General features: G+C 33.1%; 4 protein-coding genes across 6 annotated transcripts in view; 1 reads left to right on the top strand and 3 right to left on the bottom strand.

Annotated features, from left to right (window-relative positions):
• Nucleotides 1-4925, bottom strand: part of LOC136026515 (methylated-DNA--protein-cysteine methyltransferase-like) — a 31003-nt gene extending 26078 nt beyond the window's left edge. The window contains exon 1 of one of the 3 annotated variants that reach the window (XR_010617327.1): nucleotides 4518-4666. Coding sequence is in view for 2 of the 3 variants with exons in the window: in XM_065703149.1 (XP_065559221.1) it covers nucleotides 4518-4642 (125 nt within the window). In the remaining variant the exon portion in view is untranslated. Of the gene's footprint in view, nucleotides 1-4517; nucleotides 4667-4841 lie in introns of those variants that run through there. The other 2 variants (XM_065703150.1, XM_065703149.1) reach the window with 2 other exon arrangements.
• The window catches only part of LOC136026520 (annexin A7-like), a 322593-nt gene that overhangs the window by 185734 nt on the left and 110003 nt on the right, over nucleotides 1-26856 (bottom strand). The gene's annotated exons all lie outside the window — the stretch shown is intronic.
• On the top strand, nucleotides 4674-15803 carry LOC136026518 (nuclear receptor 2C2-associated protein-like). Its single transcript, XM_065703160.1, has 3 exons — nucleotides 4674-4766; nucleotides 12853-12943; nucleotides 15520-15803. The coding sequence occupies exons 1-3, from the start codon at nucleotides 4729-4731 to the stop codon at nucleotides 15793-15795; spliced, it is 405 nt and encodes a 134-aa protein (XP_065559232.1). The 5' UTR covers nucleotides 4674-4728; the 3' UTR covers nucleotides 15796-15803.
• LOC136026513 (proteasome subunit alpha type-4-like) overlaps nucleotides 17946-26856 on the bottom strand; it is a 31112-nt gene continuing 22201 nt past the window's right edge. Inside the window, exons 4-6 of the mRNA XM_065703146.1 lie at nucleotides 25973-26103; nucleotides 23612-23735; nucleotides 17946-18150 (exon numbers count right to left, since the gene is read on the bottom strand). Of these exons, the coding sequence (XP_065559218.1) occupies nucleotides 17996-18150; nucleotides 23612-23735; nucleotides 25973-26103 (410 nt within the window). The 3' untranslated portion in view covers nucleotides 17946-17995. The remainder of the gene's footprint in view (nucleotides 18151-23611; nucleotides 23736-25972; nucleotides 26104-26856) is intronic.

The raw sequence follows: 26856 nt of genomic DNA, 5'->3' as shown, positions 1-26856 counted from the left end.
ATACAGCACAACTACTACATAACATGGAGAATTAGTGCTGCCTAAGCAAACTTGATACAAAGTTCATACAGCACAACTACTACATAACATGGAGAGTTAGTGCTGCCTAAGCAAACTTGATACAATTTCGTACAGCACAACTACTACATAACATGGAGAATTAGTGCTGCCTAAGTAAACCTGATACAAAGTTCATACAGCACAACTACTACATAACATGGAGAATTAGTGCTGCCTAAGCAAACTTGATACAAAGTTCATACAGCACAACTACTACATAACATGGAGAGTTAGTGCTGCCTAAGCAAACTTGATACAATTTCGTACAGCACAACTACTACATAACATGGAGAATTAGTGCTGCCTAAGTAAACTTGATACAAAGTTCATACAGCACAACTACTACATAACATGGAGAATTAGTGCTGCCTAAGCAAACTTGATGCAAAGTTCATACAGCACAACTACTACATAACATGGAGCATTAGTGCTGCTCTGATAATCTGGAAAGTTTATAAAGCACGACTACTACATAACATGGATAATAAGTGCTGCCTAAGCAAACTTGATACAAAGTTCATACAGCACAACTACTATATAACATGGAGAGTTAGTGCTGCCTAAGCAAACTTGATACAATTTCGTACAGCACAACTACTACATAACATGGAGAATTAGTGCTGCCTAAGTAAACCTGATACAAAGTTCATACAGCACAACTACTACATAACATGGAGAATTAGTGCTGCCTAAGCAAACTTGATGCAAAGTTCATACAGCACAACTACTACATAACATGGAGCATTAGTGCTGCTCTGATAATCTGGAAAGTTTATAAAGCACGACTACTACATAACATGGATAATAAGTGCTGCCTAAGCAAACTTGATACAAAGTTCATACAGCACAACTACTACATAACATGGAGAGTTAGTGCTGCCTAAGCAAACTTGATACAAGTTCGTACAGCACAACTACTACATAACATGGAGAATTAGTGCTGCCTAAGTAAACTTGATACAAAGTTCATACAGCACAACTACTACATAACATGGAGAGTTAGTGCTGCCTAAGCAAACTTGATACAAGTTCGTACAGCACAACTACTACATAACATGGAGAATTAGTGCTGCCTAAGCAAACTTGATACAAGTTCGTACAGCACAACTACTACATAACATGGAGAATTAGTGCTGCCTAAGCAAACTTGATACAAGTTCGTACAGCACAACTACTACATAACATGGAGAGTTAGTGCTGCCTAAGCAAACTTGATACAAGTTCGTACAGCACAACTACTACATAACATGGAGAATTAGTGCTGCCTAAGTAAACTAGATACAAAGTTCATACAGCACAACTACTACATAACATGGAGAATTAGTGCTGCCTAAGCAAACTTGATACAAAGTTCATACAGCACAACTACTACATAACATGGATGATTAGTGCTGCCTAAGCAAACTTGATACAAAGTTCATACAGCACAACTACTACATAACATGGAGAGTTAGTGCTGTCTAAGCAAACTTGATACAAGTTCGTACAGCACAACTACTACATAACATGGAGAATTAGTGCTGCCTAAGTAAACTTGATACGATTCTTCAATGGTTGCTGGATAGCATGTGGGATTTAGGATTTTCTGTTTTTGTTATCCAATGAACAATACTTTCTAATCTGGAAGGTCTGGGAAGTTCATACAGCACAACTACTACATAACATGGGGAATTAGTGCTGCCTAAGCAAACTAGATACAATTCTTCAATGGTTGCTGGATAGCATGTGAGAATTTCTGTTCTTTTATCCCTTGAAGAACACTTTCTAATCTGGAAGGTCTGGAAAGTTCATACAGCACAACTACTACACAACATGGAGAATAAGTGCTGCCCTAGCAAACCCGATACAATTCTTCAATGATTGCTGGATAGCATGTGGGATTTTCTATTTTTTTATTCATTGAAGAATATTTTCTAATCAGCAAAATCATTCATACTTTATTAGATAGCCGTTAAAAAAATTGGGTTTACTCTCTCTGAGCCCTTAGATATTTGCCTGTGAATCCCCCAAGAAAACACCTTGTAAGCAAGTCTAGTCAGTCTAAAGACCAGCAGAGGAAGTCCTCAAGAACATGTTGAAACCTAACTAAGGATTATTTGTTCAATGAGAGAAAAACAGCGGAATTTTGTCTAATGACAGATTGTCACTTTGTCCGTTGACGAATAGTAACAATATGGCATTTTTGATGATAATAAAAATCAATGACCATCTGTGCAAAGGCAAATGAAAACGACGAAAATTTGTCCAATGACAAAAAAGAACATAAAACAACAAAAGTCAATCGGATGACAAGAGAGAACAATAATAGTTTATCCGATGACAAGAAAAAAAAAAAAAAAGTTTATATGATGAAAAGAAACAATAATGAAAGTTTGTCCGATGGAAAAGAAATTAATGATATATTCACCTATGATGGTCTTGGTAAAGACAGAAAAATCTATGGAAAAAAACGACAACCAAATTATTTCATGACAAAATGTTAGAGAACCAAAGAATATATGTGTTAATTCCCTTCAAACTGCACGAAAAATCTTTTTCGGTCATTAAAATAAGGGTAAGAATAATCACAGTAAAATATTTGGGAGCCATAAAGTTAGACAGTTAAAAAAAAGTGGTTTAGCCTTTCAAATCAACTGTGCAGGAACTTTCGAGGCTTCTGCACACAGAATTTGGCATTTCGCATGCATAACATTAGAAATCCTTTCTGGTTCAATTTACAATACTTAAAACTAGCGTTAAGCTGAAGTGCTAGTGTAAGGTAAAGACATATAACTTTCATTATCACGGGTAGATCAGTAAAAGCAGGATCTCCAACACCATCCTTGATAATAGTCACCAAGTTACAGAACACCAGAACTGTCATTTTCCTTCACCTGGCTCATTCTCTCACAGTAGAAGCTCCTTCCACTGTCTTTTTAGGACCCCAACTTCCACCCTACCAAAAAGCCCTGAAAATATGGAAAAGGAGGATTATGCCTGAAATAGATCAGAAGAAAGCAGTTTACGGCGACGTCAAGTCAAACACCCGAAGCAATGCGTGCTCGGTCTTCGCTTTATTTCGAGCACAACTCGAGAACTTTGTCACAGGTAGCTGCTTTTCTTAAAGTTAATGGCTTTCGATCTGATTAATTGCTATGAGCTGAAACTCTGCATCAAAATAGAATATCTATTATATAGATATAGATACAGATATATATAGATATTATATAGATATAGATATATCGTTTCCGTTTAATTGCTATGAGCTGAAACTCAGCATCAAAATAGATATATCTATTATATAGATATAGATATATATAGATATTATATAGATATAGATATATCGTTTCCGTTTAATTGCTATGAGCTGAAACTCAGCATCAAAATAGATATATCTATTATATAGATATAGATATATATAGATATTATATAGATATAGATATATCGTTTCCGTTTAATTGCTATGAGCTGAAACTCAGCATCAAAATAGATATATCTATTATATAGATATAGATATATATAGATATAGATATTATATAGATATAGATATAGATATATCGTTTCCGTTTAATTGCTATGAGCTGAAACTCAGCATCAAAATAGATATATCTATTATATAGATATATATAGATATAGATATTATATAGATATAGATATAGATATATCGTTTCCGTTGTTTGTCAGGCTTGAGAAATCCAGTTCATATACTGAAGGTATGGCCAAAAGTATGTCTTTGCTCCAATTTCTCACAAATTTGTTAGGTATATGCCTGTGAAAAGTCTGTGAGCTTTTATTTCTATGCTTTATTATCATATTTGTGTACACACTGGGCAATATTATTAATCAGCAAGGTAAGACCAAAAAGTTAGATCTAAAGAGGCAAAATATGTTTATGCATGATTTTATACCGCTTATAATTAAATCTTGCAGTGAGTACTCATTCAGCTAAAACTCATGTAGTACTAACTTAAAGATGAGCTCCAGTTTTTATAACTTTCCTCATCTGGAACTTGCGTAGCACTTGGAATACACAGAACAATATGTGTATTTAAACTCGTATCTTTGAAAGTAGTTAGTTAGTTTGCCACATCACATTTAGGGATATATTTGCAGTTCCTATCAGGTCTAAGATTATGAAGTAGACTACAGGCGTCTGGAAATCCTTTGATAGGGGATGTAATATAAAGCAAAAAATGGACGACAACACAAATTAATTTTAGGTTGATTTGAAAAACTATTACAGAAGTACCATTATAGGTTCAAATAGTTCAGCCTGAAATGTCCAGGTATTTAATGCAATTAAGTCATGTTCTAAATGTTCAGCTTTCCAAACTTACAAACAACAGAAAATCGTCTTTTTGTCATTAACTTAAAAAAAACCTTTTCTATTAAATAAGTTTTTCAAACAAAAGCAAGAAGCTACATTAAACCAAAAAGGAGCAGAAATAAAGTCAAATCATTTTTTAACATAAAATTACCGTAAAATCACATGACATTTAGAAATACATTCGAAGGTCCTACTAGGCCTAAGATAATGAAGCATACTGGATGCTTCTGAAGATCCTTTACTAAAACCCAAAATGTCAAGTATGATAACACCCATTCATAAAATCTAGCATAAAAACTATTTAAACAAAAAATTGAATTTTTGAATTGGTTCATGCATAGATGGCATTAAACTAACAAAAAATGGAGAATCTTTCTAGGCAATTGAAAACCACTACCAAGTAAGTTAAATTTAAATTGTTTAAGCATTTTATGGAATAAATGAATGGCATCTTCAATAAATTTAATATTTTTACCTTCTTTGTCCTTGGATCACAAGGTTCTCAATAAACATCAATGGTTAAAATACTACCTCTGTTTTATAGATGGCGTTAAGACACAAAAGTTCTGCGCAAATTGGCACTAATTGGTTTCTTCTTGGGTAATATTTGCCTTTATACCATGTCTTTGTTACAAATGTCTGTAACATATGTTTTTATAAAATATTTATGTAATACGGATATTAAATATGTATGTAGCATCCGTTATTTGAGGTATGATCTCAAATACAGCTAAAAGCTCAAGCTGAGGGGCTTTTTCTATCTTGGACAGTAGCTGAGTTAGGGGAATGAAACTTCTAAGAAAAAACCAGGGCCTTAAATATACCACAAAAAGTTATTACCAAAGTACTATCTTTAACCTTTCTTGATTTTTAGGGCTTCAAATTGCACACATGACAGGTCTATACCTATCTAAATTCTTAAAAACCGTTTTACCTTAGTATTGGGATGTCAATCTCTCGACCAGCTCTAAGTTTTAAAATTCAATTCCTGTTATTCAACAGAATTTAAAGGCAGATCAAGGTCTTTTTCCTGAATGAAATTAGCAGATTCACTTGCGGATCCAGTGGGTCAATTTGGTCAATTGTTGACACTCTTGTGACAATGCTCCTCACCCCAAGATTTTCTTTGGGGCCCTCAATCTGTTTGTTTTTGTTTTTCAGTCTTTTTTAAAATACATTTTTCAATTTGATCAACTATTGACGTCCTTCTCACATCCCCCCCCCCCCCCTCAAGCGATGCTCTAGATCCACCTTTGAGTTGATTTTAAAATCTTCAAAACCTTACAAATCAGAATTGAGCAAAGTTATGTGGCAAAATTGAGCAAAGTACAAGCAGATTACAAAATAATTCTCTAATGGATCATTTAAGCCTTGGGTTCTTTCCTAGGAAAGAACAAGTCTTCCCCCAGGGGTGAGTCTCTGTTATTTTTATTGGGGGAGGGGGGGCAAGAGGGGTCCATATCTGGATGATCAAGGGGCACGGGATATATAATATTTATCCTCCACATTATTAGGGGGCAATTGTCCCCCTTTGCCCGCTCCCAAAATGACGCCCCCTGGCTCTCTTGTCTCTTCAAATAGTTCAGAAGAGAAAAATGTATGTGTTTAACATAAATAAGTTATGTTTTAAATGTTTAACTTTGCGAACCCAAAAACAAAAGAGAATCGAATTTTCTTGTCGCACGGCTGTCATTTTGACAAATGTTTCAACCAAACCATTAAGGTCAATGGTTTCAGTTAGCTCTTGCTCAATGAATAATTACGTCAATTCGACCCTAGGGGTACCTAACGAATGGTGAGGGGGGATTGCCCCACTGCTGTAATTGCCATTACAGCTCACATATTTCTGTTCCAGCAAACTTTTGTAGACATAAGTCAGGTTTCAATATGTCACGAAGTCTCGTTATTTAAATTTAGGACTGTTAAGAATTTCCTACCTACCCCACTAAGGACTGGTTGTATTAGAAGAACCCACAAAGTAACGTGAAAATTAGGTAAATTTTCTTCCAAATTTTGATCTGTAATAAAGTCAAAGGGGTTCTTTAGAGTTGACTGCTTGGTAAGTCATCTGGAAATGACTTGAACCTCCAAGGGCTATCCAACAATCTGGAACAGGGGTTAATCGCCCCTTAAATTAAAAAAAAAAGATCTTCAGAAGCAATCAAGAGAAACCAAAACCTTGTCCCCTCGTTAAACTTTTGTGAATTAGTGTCCTGGAAGCTTCCAGAATATTCCATTGCAATAATATCCTTGAATGATTATAGGCCAACGGTTTTTCAAGGTTTATACATATTCTAAACACACTTAGACATATTAACTTCTGAACCGAACTAGACAAATCGTAAAACCTACGAATTAGAGGTTCAGATTGGGTCTGAAATGCCAAAATTGGATCATAAACTGTATTTAACATGCCTTAGTACTGCAGTCTTGCGCTGTTGAAGCGCAAGAAAAATTATCATATTTTATCATATTTTTGCCTTGTTTGTGTTCGACAATGCTAAGGGGTATTAAAGACAATAAGTTAACTGAATAATACCTGAATGCTTGTTAGTTCAGAACTAAATAGTATTAAAGATGAAATTATCGTCCAAAAATTGTTCAATTTATTCTCAGTATATTCTCCGGTGAGTCATAAAAGAACCATTAAAGTTCTTTCAAAGAGGTTTTTCTAAGTCATTAAAGTTCTGATGTGAATCACTCGTCACTTTATAAGGAATCACTGCGAAAAAAAGCTTCAAATTCGTATAGAAAAACAATTTTGACGGCTTGTATTTTCCTACTATAAAGAGACTATAGTTACTTTATGTAGTTTCCTACTTAGAAAGACCCAAAATGCCGAAAAACTATTTATCTTTAACATGGAATTGTACAAATTTTTATATTTTTGTAGGGGTAAAAAATAAGCTTTGAAAACAACGCATAAAAAGTCTTGTCTGAAAACTCTGGAGAATACCCTTCAAATCTGCATCTTACAGCGTCTCCTTCCTCAAGAAGGGGCATACCTTGAGGGAAACACAACCACGAAGCTGGCATGTCTTTACATTTCTCTTTTGAGCTCAGGCGTGTTTGTACTGAGATAGGTTTTTTTTTAGATAAAATGTACACGGTTTAAATTATAATTTAGAATAGAACCGTAGTAGATGTAAAAATATTATCGTTTTCTTCTACGGAAGGAAATCTCTTTTTTTCTTCTTATTCTACAAGCTTTTCTTCATCTACAAATATGAATTTCTAAAAAAAAAAACTATAATGGCTTTGTCACAAATGGTAAAGATTAATGTCCGAAAAGAATTGTTAAAAAGGAATGAAATTAGTGAAAATCGTAGGAAATAATATCTAAAATCAAATTTGATTTTACTTTTTTTTTTTAAATTGGTGAAAGATTGACGTCAAGTTAATTTGGGCTTTTTTTTTGCTTGTACTTACGATACGATACTTTATTAATAAACACAATTATAACTCTTTACATTACACATCTACTGTACTGATGGAAAAACATACGTTTTTGTTGGCGTGCAGTAGTAAAAATTAACCATTTTCTAAACCCACCAAAAAATAAAGTAATACACTAACAAAAAATAGAGCTAACAAAAAAAGAAAAAACATACAAAAAAAAGATCAATCTCTTTGACAATATCCCCCCATGAAAAAAAATCCCAACAATCCTGCCTGTACCTCCTATCTCCATATTTCCCTACTATCCAAAAGACCTCCCTACCACCTGCTATCTCTTCACAAATAAATACAAATTCAATCATGCTTTATTAAATAATCTTTTAACCTAAAAGATTAATTACTTGTGATAAATACTCAAATTAAGAAAGATTGGCTGGTATGAGCTTTTTTTTTAAAACAAAGTCGGATGTAAAATTCATTTTTATCTCGTTTTGATGTTTCTGCACAAATAGAAAAACCTTAGTGTTGTAAGATTGCTTTCTGAATTTTATATTTCTTAATTTACCTAGAAAAAAAAATATAAGAAGTTTAATAAATAAAGCTATTTTTGATTTTTAAGTAAAAACATAACACATTGAAGATGAAAGTAGATCTGCTTTTTTGGGGGCGGGTCAGCCAAGAGTTGTTTTTAAAGAAATTGCTTCTGGATTTTGTTATATCATGCTTTCATTTGACAATGTGTAGAAAATAGTTGCCGATTCCCAGAAATGCCCCTGCTATAAAAACACAATTTGATGCAGAGATTTGAATTTTGGCAAACTGTAGATTCTTAATTTATATCTATTACACTTAGTTTTATTGCTGCAACACAAACATTAAAATTATACTTCAGAAAATCACTTGGTTGTCGCTTTATTTTCAACTGCCCCCTCCTGGGTAGCGTTATTTTGTTAATCAATCGGAATCAAGAGTTATGTTTTCAAGTACCGGGTTAGAAGCGTGTTTTGAGCAAGTTCGACAAAAATCGTTTTCAGGTTCTCCATGAAAACGAATTGGCATTAAAGCCAAAATTTAGAGCTTTTTCATCTTACGGACTATTAAGTATTTTTTATATATTAAATATATATTATATATTATATATATATATATATATATATATATATATATATATATATATATATATATATATATATATATATATATATATATATATATATATATATATATATATATATATATATATATATATATATATATATATATATATATATATATATATATATATATATATATATATATATATATATATATATATATATATATATATATATATATATATATATATATAAAGGATATATTTATATATAAAAAATACATATATAAAAAATATATATAAAAAATATATATTTAAAAATATTTTATATATTTTGCTATGGTTTTATTGTCCCACAGTCATTTGATCCCCTTATTAAAACTCAGTGGCGGTTTGTCCTCTCTTGTGCCTGGGGCTATATAATGATTAGCCCCCTTCCCCTCTCCCTTTCCCCCATAGAATTTTCATGCCAATTATAACAAAATTTTCTTTTATAAACAAAATTATTTTCAGCTTATTAATTAGTTAACAAGTTATATTTTAATTATTTTTAATTTATTATTTAAATTATTTAGTTATTATTAATTATTTTAATTATTGTTATTTTTGATTTAATTTTTAACTAATTTTTATTAACTAGGAAAAATTAGTTAATCATTTTCATCTATTAAGTGCACCCTGTATTTTATTTTAATAAAAATGAAATTTTAAAAATTACAAAATGATTTCAACGGTAAGGTTAATGATCTGAAATTTTTGCGCCCCCTAATATTTCTGTGCCTGTGGCAATCGCCCCCTCTGCCCCCTAAAACCATCTTTTTTCGAAACTAACCACTAACTGGCACCACATTATTAGAAAATAATTCCTTTTTTTTTCAAATCCTGTAGTTAGGGACAAACAGCCATAACCTGACATAGATCCTTACCATATGTGTTGGGCACAGGTTCTTCAAAATTATAACGTGCCAGAATAGCATGGTTGAACACGGGTTCTGAGAAGACTCATACCCGCGTTGATCACGGCAGTCAAAACGATAAATTGTCCAACTCGTGTCGAACACCACGTTGGATGTAAATGGCCTGAAAATAGAGCTAATGATGCGCTGATGGTTTTACTGTTACTGCTAGGATTCAGGCAGTGGCGTTATTAGAATTTGTCAGACTTCATTTAAAAGCTAATCGCGAAAAAATTAAAGATTTCCCTTAAGCTTCTTTCTTCAAATAGATTGGCTAAGTCTCAGAAGACCATTATGGTTGATCAAATACAATACAATGTAGAAAAACTCTAAAATAGACGTAACTGATTGTGATAGCTCAATTATCTATCTAATAATTTTCAAAAAGTTGTTTGGAAGTTTTGTATTATAAAAGCTCCTCAGTTTCAAATAACGGTAATTAGTTCCCTAACGATGATTAATTTGATATTAAAACTAGCAGAATATCCCGCTTATTTTGGTTAATTCTAACTCCATTTAAGTTTTGTTTTTTGAATCGAACCTATGTTTTAAAGCATGCAATTTCGAGCACTAGAATACAGAATGTACTAAGCCTAAATGACATTTTGTATTTTTTATGACTTGTCTTGCTAATTCGTAGCTATTATTTTTAAACTCAGGACGCTCAGTTTTATTAGGTATCTATTCCCCGTATTTATTTTTTTGGTTCCCAAGATTGTTAGGTGATTTTCCAGAATTCCTAAAATTTCCCTTCCTCATTTGTAAAAATAGTTCAAAAATGGAATTTTTTATATCGAATTTCTTTACGCACCTTTGATGCCCGAATACTGCGTTTTTAATAACCATGGATAATTTATTTGGGGCCTTTGTTTGAGACCGGCACGTGTCGTAGTGCCTCTGGACCATTTTGACTAGTTCTCATTAAAATGCCTATTTCAAAATTATCACCTGATACCACACTGGATCTTAGGGGTGTATTGAGACACAAACGTGACGTATTGCAGCTGAATGCAATCTGACTGCTTCGCTGTTTAAAAAAGGTATCAGATCTCAGAATTTGTGACCGAATGAGCTCTTCTCAAACTTTCTACGTTCATTTATTTTAGATGCTGAGATCAGAAAAATAGAATATATGAGAGAAACGTTCTTTTACTAAGTCAGAGCTATTTGCGTTTAATCTGAGAAGAATTCCATGAGAAGAAATATTTGCTTAAATAAATTTTTGATTTTGGCTTTTTCAGTTTTAATGGTCACGTACTTTATTGCACGTCCTCTTTTATATTCATTTTTGCTTTGCTGATACCCTTTGATATAGAGCCATAATATTCATTTAGAAAAAACAATTTGCGTTGCCTTAAAATAATTTCTTATTGTTTTTTGTATTATATTTGCTTGATATAATTAATAAGAAATATTTTTAAAGAAGAAGGTTTAAGAAAAAGGTTTAAAAGAAAGAAAGGTTTAAGGAAATGTTTTAAGAAAGAAGGTTTTTAAAGCTAGGTCGTTTCATGAATAAGCAGAATGCAGATAAGCCTAGGTAGCTCAAAAGGGGTATGACATGATATTTACTACCACTAAAAGCCTTTAGGACCTTTTGGTGGTCTTAAAGGTTAATATGAAATTCACAACAACAAAACATACAACTTAACTAATAACGATATATAACAACAAAAACTTGACAGCACAAATACACTCTTGAATTAAAACTATAAAAATAATTCAAAGGAAGAGGTCCCAATATCATATCCAGAGGACCAAGCCTTCCCAACCTTTTAATCCCTATAACAATTCCATTACTTAATATAATTGAGACCACCCTGTAAAAACTTCCACCCTCAATCCATTTGATTTCCTACCAAACCCCACAAATTTAATTAAGCTATTCTCCTCATATCCACAGACTGGACAAAAATAAGTTAGCACTAGATAAAACTGGAGACTTCTTAGCGAAAGAAAAGCCTTAGCGAAATGTCATTAAGAACCAGTTATTTGTGCAAGGAAGCTTTTTAGGCGATCAAGATATGTCAGTTTAATTTCAGTACAATTTTGTTTTAGCGAGAAAAGAGTTTTTGGCACATTTTGTACAAAAAAAGTAGGCAATAAGTACCTTGTGAGTAAATAACTATAAAAAATATTAAAAATGTAAAATATAATGTAAATAATATTGCATGTAAATAGAAATAAATATAATAAAAATGTAAATAAATATAATAAATGAGTAAATGTAATAAATAAGTTAGAGACCAAGACCTAGAAGAAACGGATTGGACCAATCGATAGAACCTCTTTAATTTATTGAAGCAATAAAGGCTGCAAATCTAATTTTACCAGAAAGTGTCACATGACGGTTTTTGGATTACCGCTGCCAATCTATGATGAATTATAAACCTAGTTTATAATAGCAGATACAGTAATGGATATACAGTATTCATGTATAGCACTTACATAATATAGATCTATATGCAAAGCCGGATCCAGGGGGGATCAACCCCCCCCCCCCGAAACGTTTGCTCGACCCGTAAAAAACGTAACAAAAATTATTACAAACGAATTTTGGTGCGTTTTAAAAGTTTTTTGTAACCCCCCTCCCCCCATAATAAAAATTACTGGATACGATCCTGCTTATAAGTGTATACATTATATTTGCAGCATATAACAGCGTATATAATTAAGCTTCTGTATTCATTTTACTCTAGACGGAAATCACAGTGAAAACAGGGTTGTTAGATGTTCCTGGTTAGGTTTTGATTTTTTTTTTTTAAACCTGTTGGCTCTTTTTGATTAGTTTTTTTCCTGTTTTGTAGAGCTGTCTTCTGTGATCAGACAGTTTTTCGTTTTATTTCTCGTCTATGCTGAATCCCCTAGCCAAGGCGACTTGTAGGGGACATTGCTATAGTTTATTTCTTTAAGTTTATATAAAGCCAATAATTTTTTTTACTTTTCCTTTATTCCAAACTTATTATTTTAGTTTATTTATTTAATACTATAATTATAGTAATTATTTTATTATTAATTTATCTATTTCTAACTTATTATAGGGTTAGTTCCGTCTTGGAAAGGAATACAAAAGAATATGGTAAACAATATCTGTTTGATGACAAAGATGATACTTGTTGGAATTCTGATCAGGTACTAATCTATTGTTGACTTTGTTCATGACTCAGAGATTATATATATTCCGTAGGTACTTGCCCCATATTTATTTGAATCTTTGACAAATTTAAGAGGAATATTCGGGACAAGTCGTGGATGAAAGTTGCGGATCGTCCTTTATAAGAATGTCTAGTGGAAATTGTCTTGAATATAAAAAAAGCACATTATTTGAAAGCTCATCATGCTTCAATATTTCTAATTAATTTATCTCAATAATGAGGCATCATTAATCAGTCAGTTATTATTCCGCAAGACTTTCAAAAGATCAATTCATTTCATTGAGTTTTTGATTTACAAAATAAAGAAAACAGTGAAAGTCATAGGCTTTTTAAGCCATAAGCAGAGATTATGGGTAGCTCATAAGATGGAAAGTGACGCTAGTTTCAGCAAAAAAAAATCAATGCCATCTAGTGTTTGGCGACAGTTGGCATTTTTTCAAGGTTTATAATCGATTTTTCGTCAGCAACTGAAATCAAACACTTATTATTGCACTAACTTTACCAACTACACAAATTAAATTAATTATTCCTATGCCAAGTGTCGCCAAACGCTAGATGACGTTGAGGGCATTTTGTCGACTCTAGCGCCAGTTCCCAAACTTGCAAGTTACACAACCTCTTATGCCATGAGGATAATATTTAAATTTGGTTCTAAAAACAAATAGTTAAAAATGCTTTCCACTCAATTCACTTTCCAAGTCGGTCCATGTCTCACTAGATCCGAGTTTGCTTGTCTTAAATACCAGCAGAAAGCGAAGCTAGCTTTGCTCCACAGCACACGACTATCACCCTCTATCAGTTGGATGAAAATTAGCCTGCAATATTCCTATTTATTTTCTTTCAAAGACAATTTTGGCAAAATTCCAACGTCGGAGCAAACGTCTGCAGTAAAATTTTCGAAGTTTGTCCCATTTTTTATACAAGCCGAACATAGAGGAAGCCACGTATGTAGATTGTTATTATTTTGGAGAAAACGGAAAAAAATAACTGGCGAATCATTAAATTAAAAATAAAAATGTATCGAAAAACATATTAAAAATATAATTGTTCTGGGACACTTAAGTCCAGATGCTCATCCCTCCATCCTCTTAACTATGAGATATTGTCTACCCATGTCATAGAAAACGGAAAAAAACTGATTCTTGGATGGTTCTGATCGTTAAGTAACCTACTCAGAATGGATGCAAGTCTTGTCTTTATTTTGCTTTCTTGGGATAAAATGAAAAGTAGGCTATAGTAGCCAAGACAATCTGGAGAAAACGGTTTTTCAATTAAAGACAATTTCAATTTGGCTAGTCCATCTGGTTTTTTACTCATAAGAGCTATGTTGTTATCGAATCAAACACTGAAAAACTGGTAAGCGTTTAAGAATGTAGCCATCTAAGGTGATTGGATGTATTTTTACTAAAAATAACAAACAATAATGGACCATGTTTATTTCCTTGGCTTATCTGTCATACCCAGCGGATGGGGGGTTACCTGGTTTGACCACTCCTCTTGAAATATTTGTCCTGCCTCGTATAAAAGTAACGATAATAAGTATTTTCGTAACCCCCCCCCCTAAATTCTAGATTCGGTCATATCTAAGGTTATAAATTTGGAATATTTGAATTTTGTTTTCAGTTTACTGAGTCAGTGACTTAGATTACTGTCAATGGCCAACTAGCCTGTTCCCGGTGGAAGATGTCTTTAAATTAGAGATTGATTAACTGTATCTATTATCCAATTTTCTTTGAGGTATTCTACTTTTTTAATGAAGAGGCTAAGCACCATGTCGTTCATGGGGCTAGTAGTTGTTAATCTCTACCTTCTCATGCTGACTAGTCAAAAAATCACATTTTCTAAGTTTTCCATTTTCTTTGTTTCTTTTGTACAGCGTTTCTACTTTTGTTAACAAACATTACAACCAAATAGTACCAAACAACAAAAACCAAATACACCAAAAAGTACCAAAATACAAAAACCAAAATACCAAATATACCAATAGTACCAAACAACCAAATAGTGGAAATGGGTGCTAAGGTCAAAAATCCCCAGTGTCGCATAGTATAAATGATGTTCTTTCTTTTTATCCTATCCTAAACTGCTGAATACTTATCTTTTCAGGTACCTTAAGATATTGAAGAGGGTAAACAAAAAACTATTTCACCTGTAGACCTAATAGACTTAAATCAACTAACTTATTGAACCTGCCACGTTTTTTCGAAACTAACTTAGGTCTAATTTGAGTAGGCAAGATTCTTACCTTAAAATAATTCTTGTAACCAAATTATGTTCCAGATTAATTATATCAATATCAAATTTTCTACTTTTTCGTAGACTTGCTAGATACTACATTATTCTTGGCACTAGTGGTTTTTAATCCCTACCTCCTTAATAGTCGCTTAATAATCTGCTAAATGATCGAGGATTCAACTTTTCTAAGTGTTCTATTCACTACAGTGAAATTTTTAGGCATCAAAGATGCATGCCTGGATTCCGCTTATTGTCAAACAGGTATATATTTGTGGTTATGTAGATGAAATTGATTATGCTGATACATTTGTTTTTTAGGGTCTACCTCAATGGGTATGGGTCGAATTCGAGAGTCCAGTGTGTTTGAAAGCAATGGAGATTCAATTTCAAGGAGGGTTTGCTGGGCAAGAGTGTGTATTGACAGCTGAAAGCGAGGAATGTCGATTCTATCCCAAGGATAATAATTCTTTGCAACATTTTGAGATACCTGAGATAAAATCAAAAAGTTTCAAGCTGATAATAGAGAAGAGTACCGACTTTTTTGGACGAATTATTATTTATAAAATGAATTTACTTGGGAATAAACTGGAATAAATAATCAATCCTCTCTTTTATAAAATTTATAAATACAGTATAAATAACGGGTAGAACTTTCAGACAGTGATAAATACATTACAAAATTAGTCTTATTTTGTGTATTTTGGCTTACAAAAGCGAAGCCAAATAATTCGGGCATTTTAGTTTATTTTTTACTCTCTCAATTAAAGCTACCCGTGATTTATATGTCTACATACTGTCATTTTTCTCAAATTGAAAGAGAATTTGGTCTAGGAAATTGTCAAAATGTGTAGCAAGTGAATGTAACTCTAGAGAAAACATGTTTTCGAAAAACCCGTTTATTTGTATATATTCATGCATTAAAAGTGTTAACCAAATACCGAGCCTGTCTAACTCAAATGATTGAGCATCTGACTCGCAATCTCTGGATCAAGAGTTCAGTTACGACGTTACGCTTATATCCGTTATGCTTACGTCGACGTTATGCTTATGTCGGAGAAAAGTAAAATGTTGGGAATATGTTCTTTTATAGGGAAAGTATGCATTTTGGATGATATTAGACTATTTCATGCGGTCAGATGGATAAAGAATTTAATATAAAAGAAGGGGGATCTTACCTCTTTGTAAAGGAGTTAAGTTACGACTTTGGTAACTCTTCTCTGTTTTGTCTCACGGCATGGCAATCGAATTGACATTTTCGTGGCAATTTTATTGGGGTTGGGGGGATGCAACTCAACATTTGGTGTTGGAAGGGGACAGAACAAGTTCTCTTTTACATCTTAACTAAAAAATATTTGTTATGTTGTTTTTTACGCCTTTCTTCCGACAGGCCTTGCTGCTATTTAATTTATAAATCATATTTCACGAGGTGACAGCAAACTTTATGATAGAATTAGAAAAGAATGATAAAATTATTTGGATTTTATATGTCTGGCTAGTTGTGCATTTCATATCAGGTTAACATTTATCTTCCTTCAAGCTAACTTATCAGGTTGAAATTATCATTTAGACGTAACATTCAGGTGAACAATTCAAGTTAACATTTATATAGTTGTCAACCTGACATGTTCATATATATAGTTGTCATGTTTATATAGTTGTCAAGTTGACATGTCAACCTGAACAACTCTTTCAAATCATTGAAATTATCCAATTTTGAGGGCATTATTCAAGTGAATGTCAGGTTTAACATATCGTTGAAGTTAACATATTAGCTGAATAACTAACGGAAACCGATCAAATACAACCAGCACACAATTAAATATTGGTTGATCTCTTCTCCCCACGAAAAGGGGAGGGTAGGAATTTCAAGACTGTGCTTCTTTAAAAGAAAGATACTGGTAACTTGTAAATCAAGGAGCATAGATTGCAATTAAATTTACACACCAATGAAAGCAATAGCACTTAGTATACAATGAAAAAAAAAAATAGGGTTTATCCTTTAGCTCTTAGATGTTTACACTTTCACGCATCAAAAGAGACTCATCAACTTAACCTACGCAATCAGATATTGTTTTAAATAATGTTCACGCTAGACTCCTGATGACACAAGGTCACAACTGGTGAGGCAAAAGTCAAGACTTAAAAACAGCCAATGTTATTGATCGATCACACCTACACATGGTAATTATCCGACTATAATTGTTAGTAACGTTTATCTTGAATGAAGAATATTTCAAAAGGTTTCGACAATGGCAAGCAATTCTATCCAAATGAATTTTAATTGAATGATTGTCGATTTTCGTAGATTAAAAATAGTTGCAATGAGCTACAAGTTTATTTAAGATACTACAAGAATCTGCACTTCGTCTTCGAATTTAGCTTTATCAGGGATAGATATTACCCTTTTCGCCTTTTAGAGGAGGCAGTCACACAACCAGCCCTAGTGTTTATTCAAAGAGAAACAATAGCACTAGCTAGAGCTACCCTGAAATTTAACGAGCGGGGAGGATGGCTTATAGTAGCCATATTACGCTCTCTTCTCAACAGAATTTTTGATAACCAGAAAAGGATTTAAGAGACATAGAATAACATTTTTCAGTTTTCAAAGAAGGGAAACCTTCCTAGAAGTGTTAAATGAGGAATGGGTCTCATTCCCATAAATAATTTGGCAGCTACTCTCTGTGGAACAAAGAATGGTCATTATTGACTCGCTAGGTGTTTACGAGTTGTTATATTAAATTGAGTAATTTGAAAATTGTAATTGAAGGAAAATAATCATAAAAAAGTATCAAATCTACTGAGCAGCACGTTCCCTCTCTTTTTCCTTCTTTGCAGCTTCAGCAACCTTTTCGAGTTCTTCGTGTGCAGCAATCAATTCTTCAACTTCTTTGTTATTCAATATACGCACTTCCGTTTTACCATCATTGCGAGTCAGTGTTGCAATCTCAACTGGAAAAATATATAATTTAGGAAAGGCAAGAAAATATTTTAAGGCTCACCCAAATTGTTTTAGATCTTACCACTGCAGGGTGATATTCGATTTCGCATTTATACACAAATCTATTAAAACTACAAAAACAACAAATTTACTAAAATTTCGTGTGAAAGCCATTGGAAGTAACTCGAACTAATCGACATCATATCAAAATCTTATGTCTGAAACTGTAAACAGCTGAGATGATATAATATGAAATCAAATAGTTAAAAAACAAATATATATATATATATATATATAATGAAAAAAGTAATCACCAATGCAACAGCACAAATACACACCATAAAAAAATTAACCATACAAACAAAAAAGAAAGACAGAAGGAGAAAGGAAGACTGTTTTCCTGCTTAGTAATTAATATAGATCAGTACTCAGTAATCAACAGTACAGAATAATCCATGGACAGGCAGTCGTACCGTAAGTAAGCATAAGTCGTCATATACCAAATATTAAAAACTATAAAAAGACAAGAGGCGTCAACCCAACACAAAGGCTCATCAGGAGAATACACACTTGCCTATAGGGTTTCGGCACTTTAAATTCCCTACCCAGGCAAGTGGCCATATACGCAAAATAAACGAACACCACATTCGCAAATATGACGTTTTATCTATGGAATCCTTTCATGTTACTAAAACATTTGTTCGGCGTTGAAAGAGAAGCTTAGAAAATCGTACGGGCTGCTTGCTCGAGTTAAAGGCCAGTTTTACAAAACAACCCAGGGCAGACTTTACAACGCTTTTTTCGACCCAGATGTCTTCTTCTTGGTCCCATTGTTGAATTTTTTCATAGCATCTGAAGAAAATTCGATCTATATTATCCCGTTTTTACAAATATCTTCTGCAGTGGCCACAGTGGCCACTTTGGATGTGATTGCTCAAGAAGATGTGTTAGTCCCCGTCCTGCACTATTCTGGTGCTTTCACTTCTCTTGAGGCCATAATAACTTCAAAGAAATAAAGAATATGAAAATTGGAACTTGGAATGTCACGACATTAAAAACAAGAGCCAAGAGCTCATATGGCACTTGTGACGAGGTCGGAAGAGCCAAGAGCTTCTTCCCACCAAGTTTCATTGCGATCTCTCTACTCTAAGCGTTTTCCAAGATTTCCGGTTTCCCCCTCCAACTCCCCCCAATGTCACCGGATCCAGTCGGGATTTAAAATAAGAGCTCCGAGACACAAGGTCCTTCTAAATATCAAACTTCTTTAAGATCCGATAACCCGCTCGTAAGTTAAAAATACTTCCGAATTAACCGTCCTTCCACTTGTTTTATCGGAAAATAAAATTCGTCTCAACTATCTCGTACACTCACTCCCCCCCCCCCCCAGATGGTAGAATCGGGGAAGAGACTATTTCTAATTTAATCTTGTCTGGTTCCTGATACGCCTGCCAACTTCCATCGTCCTAGCTTATCTGGAAGTGCACAAACTAGCAAATCCCCCTACTCCCCCAAAGAGAGTGGATCCAGTCGAGTTATGTCAATAACGTATCTAGGACATGTGCTCATTTTTCCCACCAAGTTTCATCCCGATCTCTATACTCTAAGCGTTTTCCAAGATTTCCAGTTTTGCTAGGGTTCCCACCTTTCTTTAATTCATGGTTCTTCTTGCTTATATTTTATCCTTTAAATAACGACGAAGACCACACTGCCTTTCCATCACAAACACCAAAAACAAGAAGAACAATAGGGAATTATTTAAGACAGTGGGAAACAAATTAGAATGAATATTTCGGCCCTATGTCCAAGGGCCGTCCTCAGCAATTCAAATAAGAAAAAACAACTTACAAGAGTATAAAATCAATAAAACAGTTTTTCAAAACAGTCCCAGCATCCTTACCTCAGCGAAGTTCAACCAGGACTGAAAAATAAATTGCTATGAAACGACGCAATTCAATGAAAGGAAAGAAAATGATTTAAAAACAGGTTTTTAATGCCAGCCTAGCTTTTTTCGCTGCTGATCTTATAGGTCTATTCGTGACAGGTTCTGTGTTAATATATATTAGTCTTTTAAAATATTTCGTAAGGTCATTTTTAATTAAATTTGTGCATAAAGCATTCAGTGAATCTTCTCCTAAATCCCTATTTAAGGAAATATTATTATTAATCTTAAGTCTGATTTCCATTGCTTCTCGAACTACTTCTCGAAATATTCATTCTAATTTGTTTCCCACTGTCTTAAAAAATTCCCTATTGTTCTCCTTGTTTTTGGTGTTTGTGATGGAAAGGCAGTGTGGTCTTCGTCGTTATTTACGTCTCGCTTATGGGGAGCAGTTGACCAATGATATAGTTTACTTCATTAGTTTAGACAAAAAACATGCTAATATTATTCACCAAAAAATTCTTGGTATCTTGCAAAATTGAAAATCTTATTCCCAAGTCTTTAAGATTCAGATTACACTTAAATACCCGAAAAGAAGAGCGATTTGCTCATAAATTACAATTAAAAACATTAATATACATTATTAAAGATAAAAAACAAAAAAGATAAATTATTTCCTCTGAAAGGAAATCTCTAGAAAAGTTTTTATTCGAAAATTTGTCTTCTGCTGATTTTAACCAAGTTGCTGGATTGGAAAGAAATTTATTTAGTCATGATTTCCGCTTATCAAGGGAACGACTTATGGAAAAATAGGAAAACCTACGAAAGGAATCATCGATAAATAACTCTATTTATGCCCAAGATTCACTCCTGGACCGGCTGTGGTTAACTTGTCCTCTAGAACGCTTGAACCATTGGAAATTCAAACTCTCGAAAAAGGTCCAAAATTCTCTTTTCTTCCAAAACAAGATCCTGTGGCGGATTTGATTTCCTCTCTAGAGTCGTCTTTGCACAAATTTTATTCATCTATTGCCAACCCAGACGAAGCTAGGGCTTGTCTTATTGATACACTTTACAATAATAAAAAAAGGCTAATCCTCCCGCCAATATAAAACCAGATAAGTTGCGTGACCTAAGAATTCTATCCAATCTCCGCAAAGATCCGTCCATTATTATAACTAAAGCAGATAAAAGCAATTCTTTGGTTGTCATGGATACGAAAGATTACGACACAAAAATTTATGCACATCTAAATGACAAAACTACATATAAAACTATAACCCACGACCATACTGATCAGTTTGCTAACAAAATTATAAAAGAATTTAAAGATCTAAAACAAAATGGTAAATTTACTCCACAACTATATAACAAATTTTTTCCCCGAGGCAGCTTTTGTCCAAAATTTTATGGTTTACCAAAATTACATAAGCAAGGCATTCCTTTAAGGCCAATTGTAGCTTGTACGAAAGCCCCGCCTCCAACATTGGAAAATGGTTATGTACAGCCTTCAAGCCTTTTTCTCAAAAATCTTATATATGTAATTCGGTCGATTTAATTGAAAAACTCAAAAACGTAAATATTTCAGAAAACACAATTATCAGTAGCTTTGACGTTGTATCTATGTATACAAATATTAATGTAGCAGAATCCAAGAAATTATTAGAAAATAAAATAAATGAAAATTATGATTTAATAGAAGTTTCAGCAACAGGATTAGATTGCGACGTTTTAATGACCTTGGTTAAGCTCTGTAACAAGTATTCAATGCATTTCTAATTCCGTAATTCTTTCTACCAACAAATAAATGGCTTACCCATGGGTGCGCCTCTTTCCGGGTTACTGGCGAATATTTATGTAGAGCACATTGAAAATTGGGCATTAAATTCATATTTTTTAATCATATCTTTTGGGGACGTTACATGGATAACGTAATTTCACTTTGGAACTATGGGGAAAATGAACTTAGGTTTTTTTTAGATCACCTTAATACGTATGATAGGAATTTACAGTTTACATTAGAAATTGAAATTCCAAATAAAATCTCATTCCTAGATGTTCTAATTATTCGTAACTTAGATGAACTAAATTTTACTATTTACAGAAAACCAACACAAAACAATAGATATTTACATTTTGAATCAACCACCCCCACAAGTTAAAAGAGGTGTCGTAATATCTCTCGTAGATCGTGCCCTGAAAATGGGCCCATAGTTAACAATCGTAAACAGGTAGTGCAAAATAACCAGGGGACTAAACTAAATGCAAGATCAAAAAGAATAGAAGGGTTGGATGCCAACAAAAAGATCATTTCCCAATAGAATAAAAAAAATTTATTCAATTTATTTTCTTATATTTTTCCAGTTGCTTTTGTGTGTTAATGGGGCAGTTTCCTAATTGTATATTGCCTACGCTATGTTCATCATGCAATATCGTTTTAGTTTCCTTCTTTTTGACTCTCGATTTTGACCCTTTTCTTTTTTAAATTCTTATGTTTTAGATTATTTTTGTTCTTAACGCTGAAGATGCCTAGTTTAATACAGGCTAAATATTCGTCGTCTAATGGCCACAGACCCCTTGTTTTGTTTTTTCTTAAGACTTATCTCTCTTTGTCTTGTCTTGGTAGGCCAGTTCGGCTTTAGATCTTTTGTTGTTTTTATATTTAGAATAACAACCAGTCCTGCCTTTTCAAGCATGATTGGTTTTACAACCTCCTTGTAAAATTTTATAACAATTCAATTGATGAATTAAAATTCTAGTATAATATAAATTTAGGTAGTTAAACAAAAATTAAATAGTTAGATTAGTTAAAATTTTAGTTATAATTAGTTATAAAATTTAATATAATTATTTGAAATTCTGCCAGATTCGTTCTTCTCTGTAAAAACTTAAGCAGTATAATTCATCAATTAAAACGTTAGTATAATATAAATTTTACTTAATTAAATTAATTAAATTGTCAAATAAATACATGAATTTAATCAATATTTCAGTATTGTATAATTAGTTTAATTCTATCTTATAGGTTCTCCTGTGTGAAAACTTAAGCCAATATGATCAATTAATTAAAATTAAAGCATAATATAAATTTTAGTTAATTAAATCCAAAACGACCAATCAAATTAATTAAAGCAATTACAATTTTACTATAATTTAAATCATTGAAAATCTACCTGATTGGTTACCTTTTATAAAAACTTAAACCAGTAGAAAGAACGAAAAGTTTTTGAATCACAATTGTTTTTACATCTATTATCTGTTTCTCTATGTTAACACCCTAATACTTAAAACATACCAATCAGAAGTAATAAATTCTCTCTGTGTTGTCAATCTTAATAACCTTGAATTTAAATAGAACAAAGGAGACAAAAAAAAGTTTGAAATGAGACAAAAGTGAGTGTAGGGAGGAAAAATGGTAATAATTTTGAGGTAGGTATAGCATTTCTGGACTTAGACCGTAATAAGAGTATGAAGACGATACAAGAATCTCAAAACGTCTATAAACAGGGTTGCCTAGTGGAAATCGTGTGCATAATTTGATAGCAAATAGAAACCCTATGCGATACAGCGAATTGAATTGTAAAAAGACATACGCTTTTCCGACGACAGTTTGGTCATGTCTAGTGTCTTGGCAAAAACTTTAATAGCAAGTGCTAGAGCCTCACTGAGTGTGCTCTCGCCTTCTTTGTACTCTTGTTTCAAGATGCTAACTGCAGCCTGAAAAAATATATACATCAATAGATAAACCAAAAATGTTTCAGCGTCATACTTGTAATAAAAGTGAAGAAAGAGGGATAAAGACCCGAAGAGAGAGAGAGAAAGAGAGAGAGAGAGAAAGAGAGAGAAAGAGAGGGAAAGAGAGAAAAGATACAAAACAGAAAGGGAAAGAGTGGAAAATATGCATAAACATACATATCTATATATAAATATCAAGGCCGTACCCAGGGGGGGGGGGGGGTTACTGGGTTTGACCCCCCCCCCCGAGTTTAGTCCGACTTGTAAAAGCGCGACAAAATTAATACTGACAAATTTTTTATGCACATTCCAAAGTTGTTTAGTATCCTCCCCCCAGAAAAAATTCCTGGATACGCTCTCTATAAAATATAAAAAAAATATGTATACATATACATATATATATATATATATATATATATATATATATATATATATATATATATATATATATATATATATATATATATATATATATATATATATATATATATATATATATATATATATATATATATATATATAGCGCCTATGTATACAGAAGCTAAGCAGAACTGTTTTTCAATGAGTTTGCGATCTGTATTGAAAGAGAATGAAAATATATTACTTTAGAAACAAATTTGGGCTATATATTTGCAGATTAGGGTGGGGGTAAAAGTATAGCGGGTCTGCATGCAAAATGTGCTAGGTATAATTAATTTGCATATTATAAAATAAGAATTATTTTCTAACTTCACACCATCCTAATGCATTACACCCCCCATCCCCCTATTGTGCAAATATATAGCCCAAACTACATATTTCCCATCTATTCTGTCGCTTCTCTGTGTCTTGTCTCACGCTAAGCTGAAAGAAACTAATGCAGAAACCGTTTCTACAAAGCGTCAAAGGATTAAGAATTTAACACAGGCGCTATAACAGACAAGTACCCTAACCTTTAATCTGTTTCTCTATTATGCTCTTAATCTCTTAATCTTAAATGGTTCTCTGTTATTTGATATAACAAACCCTCATTACATCAAATGTATTTGATGTAATGATTGAAACTGACAAAGTTCCGTACAGAGTGTTGAAATAAAAGTAAAGTTCCTCTGTGTTTGTCGTTTTTCCCTACCTTTAAAAGCCCCTTTTTCTGAACGATAGTCCCAACAATAGGGAGGGTTGAGGGTATGGGTTCTCGGGTAGATAAAACAACCCTGAAAAGATTCAAAATACTAAGTTGAGTATTGTGCATACCATCAACTGTGAAGTCAAGAAACTGAATAGTTTCTCAGTTTTCAGTCTCCCATTTTTCTATTTTGAGCTTTTATAAGTCTTCTTCTTTTAGTTCGTTGGACTGTTAAGTTTTTAGTAGGCTTTTTTAATATACGTTTTCTTTTTTTACGGTGACACTTCTTTCGAATCTCAAGGCGTCTACAGTTAGGTATGAGTCGGGGATCCTTTGGCGGAATGGATTGACGAATATATTTGCGTGGCCACGATAAATGATATTTTCTCACCGCCAACAACGAACTTGTGTCCAAGAACTGGACAAAACAAACCAATACAACCAAAACCTGAAGGTTCTTCAGCAAAAAACCAATGATATTTTTAAGGATAATTCAACGCCAGTACGCTTTGGAATTTTCAAAATTTCCCAAGTTTTAGAAATGGCTCACCAGCTTCTTGAAATTTTTGGAAGCGTGAAAGTTAAATAGATGAATTTTTCAGATAAATGAAAAAAGTTTTCAAGACGATTAAAACATTATATTATCGTAAACCACGTAATATGACAATAATTCAAAGAAACTGCCTAAGAATTGTTTTTCGGTATCCGACTGACTAACCGTATTTCAAACAGTAGACTGTACGAAAAGTGTGGTTCAATCCCACTTTCTAGAGCTTTAAAGAGAGAAAGTTTGAGATGGCTAGGGCACGTTCTGCAGATGAAGAATGACAGGTTGCCAAAGAATGTTCCCTTTCGGACAATCGTCTAAGGCTAAATGGAAAGCAAATCGTCTGCGGTTGGTATGGGAGGATGTCGTAAAGAAAGATTTAAGGGAAATGGGAAGTTCCTGGGAGGGTGTAAAGAGGGAGGCTTGGAACAGGTTAAGATGGAGGAGTTGCGTGCGTAGTTGTGTTGGCCTCAGGCGGCTTAGTGCTGCGGTAAGTTCTTAGTAATGGTAGTAGTACTTGTCATTAAACAGACGAGAGCGTTTGCAAAAGAAGGCGAAAAAACTCACGCTGCTATTGTTTCCAATACAAGTTGCTTTCCAGCCACCATAATTTCCACTGGGATCGGATTGATAGAGCTGAAACCCATAATGTTTGTCCCAACCAATGTAAAGAAATGATACTCCAAACGGCCGCTTACCTTAATAAGTTCACAATTAGTTAATTAAATTAATTAATTTATAACATATTAAATTATTAAAGCACAAAATTAGCGTTCATCATCACGGTCATGCCTAAAGTGTATTTAACATTTTTATACTTCTAAGAAAATTGCCAAAAACTATCAGTTAAGCTGCTCTCAAGGGGAGGATGAGCATAACAACGTGCGTTCAAGCCCATATTGGTTCTTCTAGTCTGCATATGCAAATGATCTGATCCTCCCTTTGACAAGAGCTTAGCTAAAGACTTAAGTAGTCATTTTAGAAGTGATAAAGTTGCAGATACGACTTTCAATCGTGATAGCGGTAATACGGGGACTGAAAGTTTCCCTTAGGTCGATTTCAAGGTTTTACACAAAATAAAAATGTAAATTCAATCTTCAAATAAGACTTAAATATAAAACAATTTAAATAAATTACTTTCAGTTCTCAAATCATCATGCCCCAAAAATAAAGCGCGTAACTGAGGTCTTTTCAACTATCAATTAGAAAGTAAGAAAAATTCATCTAATTCATGTAATGGCTCATTAGCCACTGGTCATATTTCCTATTTGTCACAAGGAACATTGGATATAGATTGCATGATATTTGTTCATTTAGAGCGGCAATTTATTGATGAAGCTTAGCCGCTTTAGAGCAATTATAGCTATCTTTTTGACTAAATGAAATTCTTTAAGTAACTACAACTTGATTGTAACTTTTTTCTTAGCTAAACTGTAACTATTTCAACTGAA

The sequence above is a fragment of the Artemia franciscana genome, chromosome 4 (genome assembly GCF_032884065.1).
Source record: "Artemia franciscana chromosome 4, ASM3288406v1, whole genome shotgun sequence".
Lineage (NCBI taxonomy): Eukaryota > Metazoa > Arthropoda > Branchiopoda > Anostraca > Artemiidae > Artemia > Artemia franciscana.
Note: the sequence above shows the minus strand (reverse complement) of the source record. Positions and strands in the feature narration are given on the sequence as shown.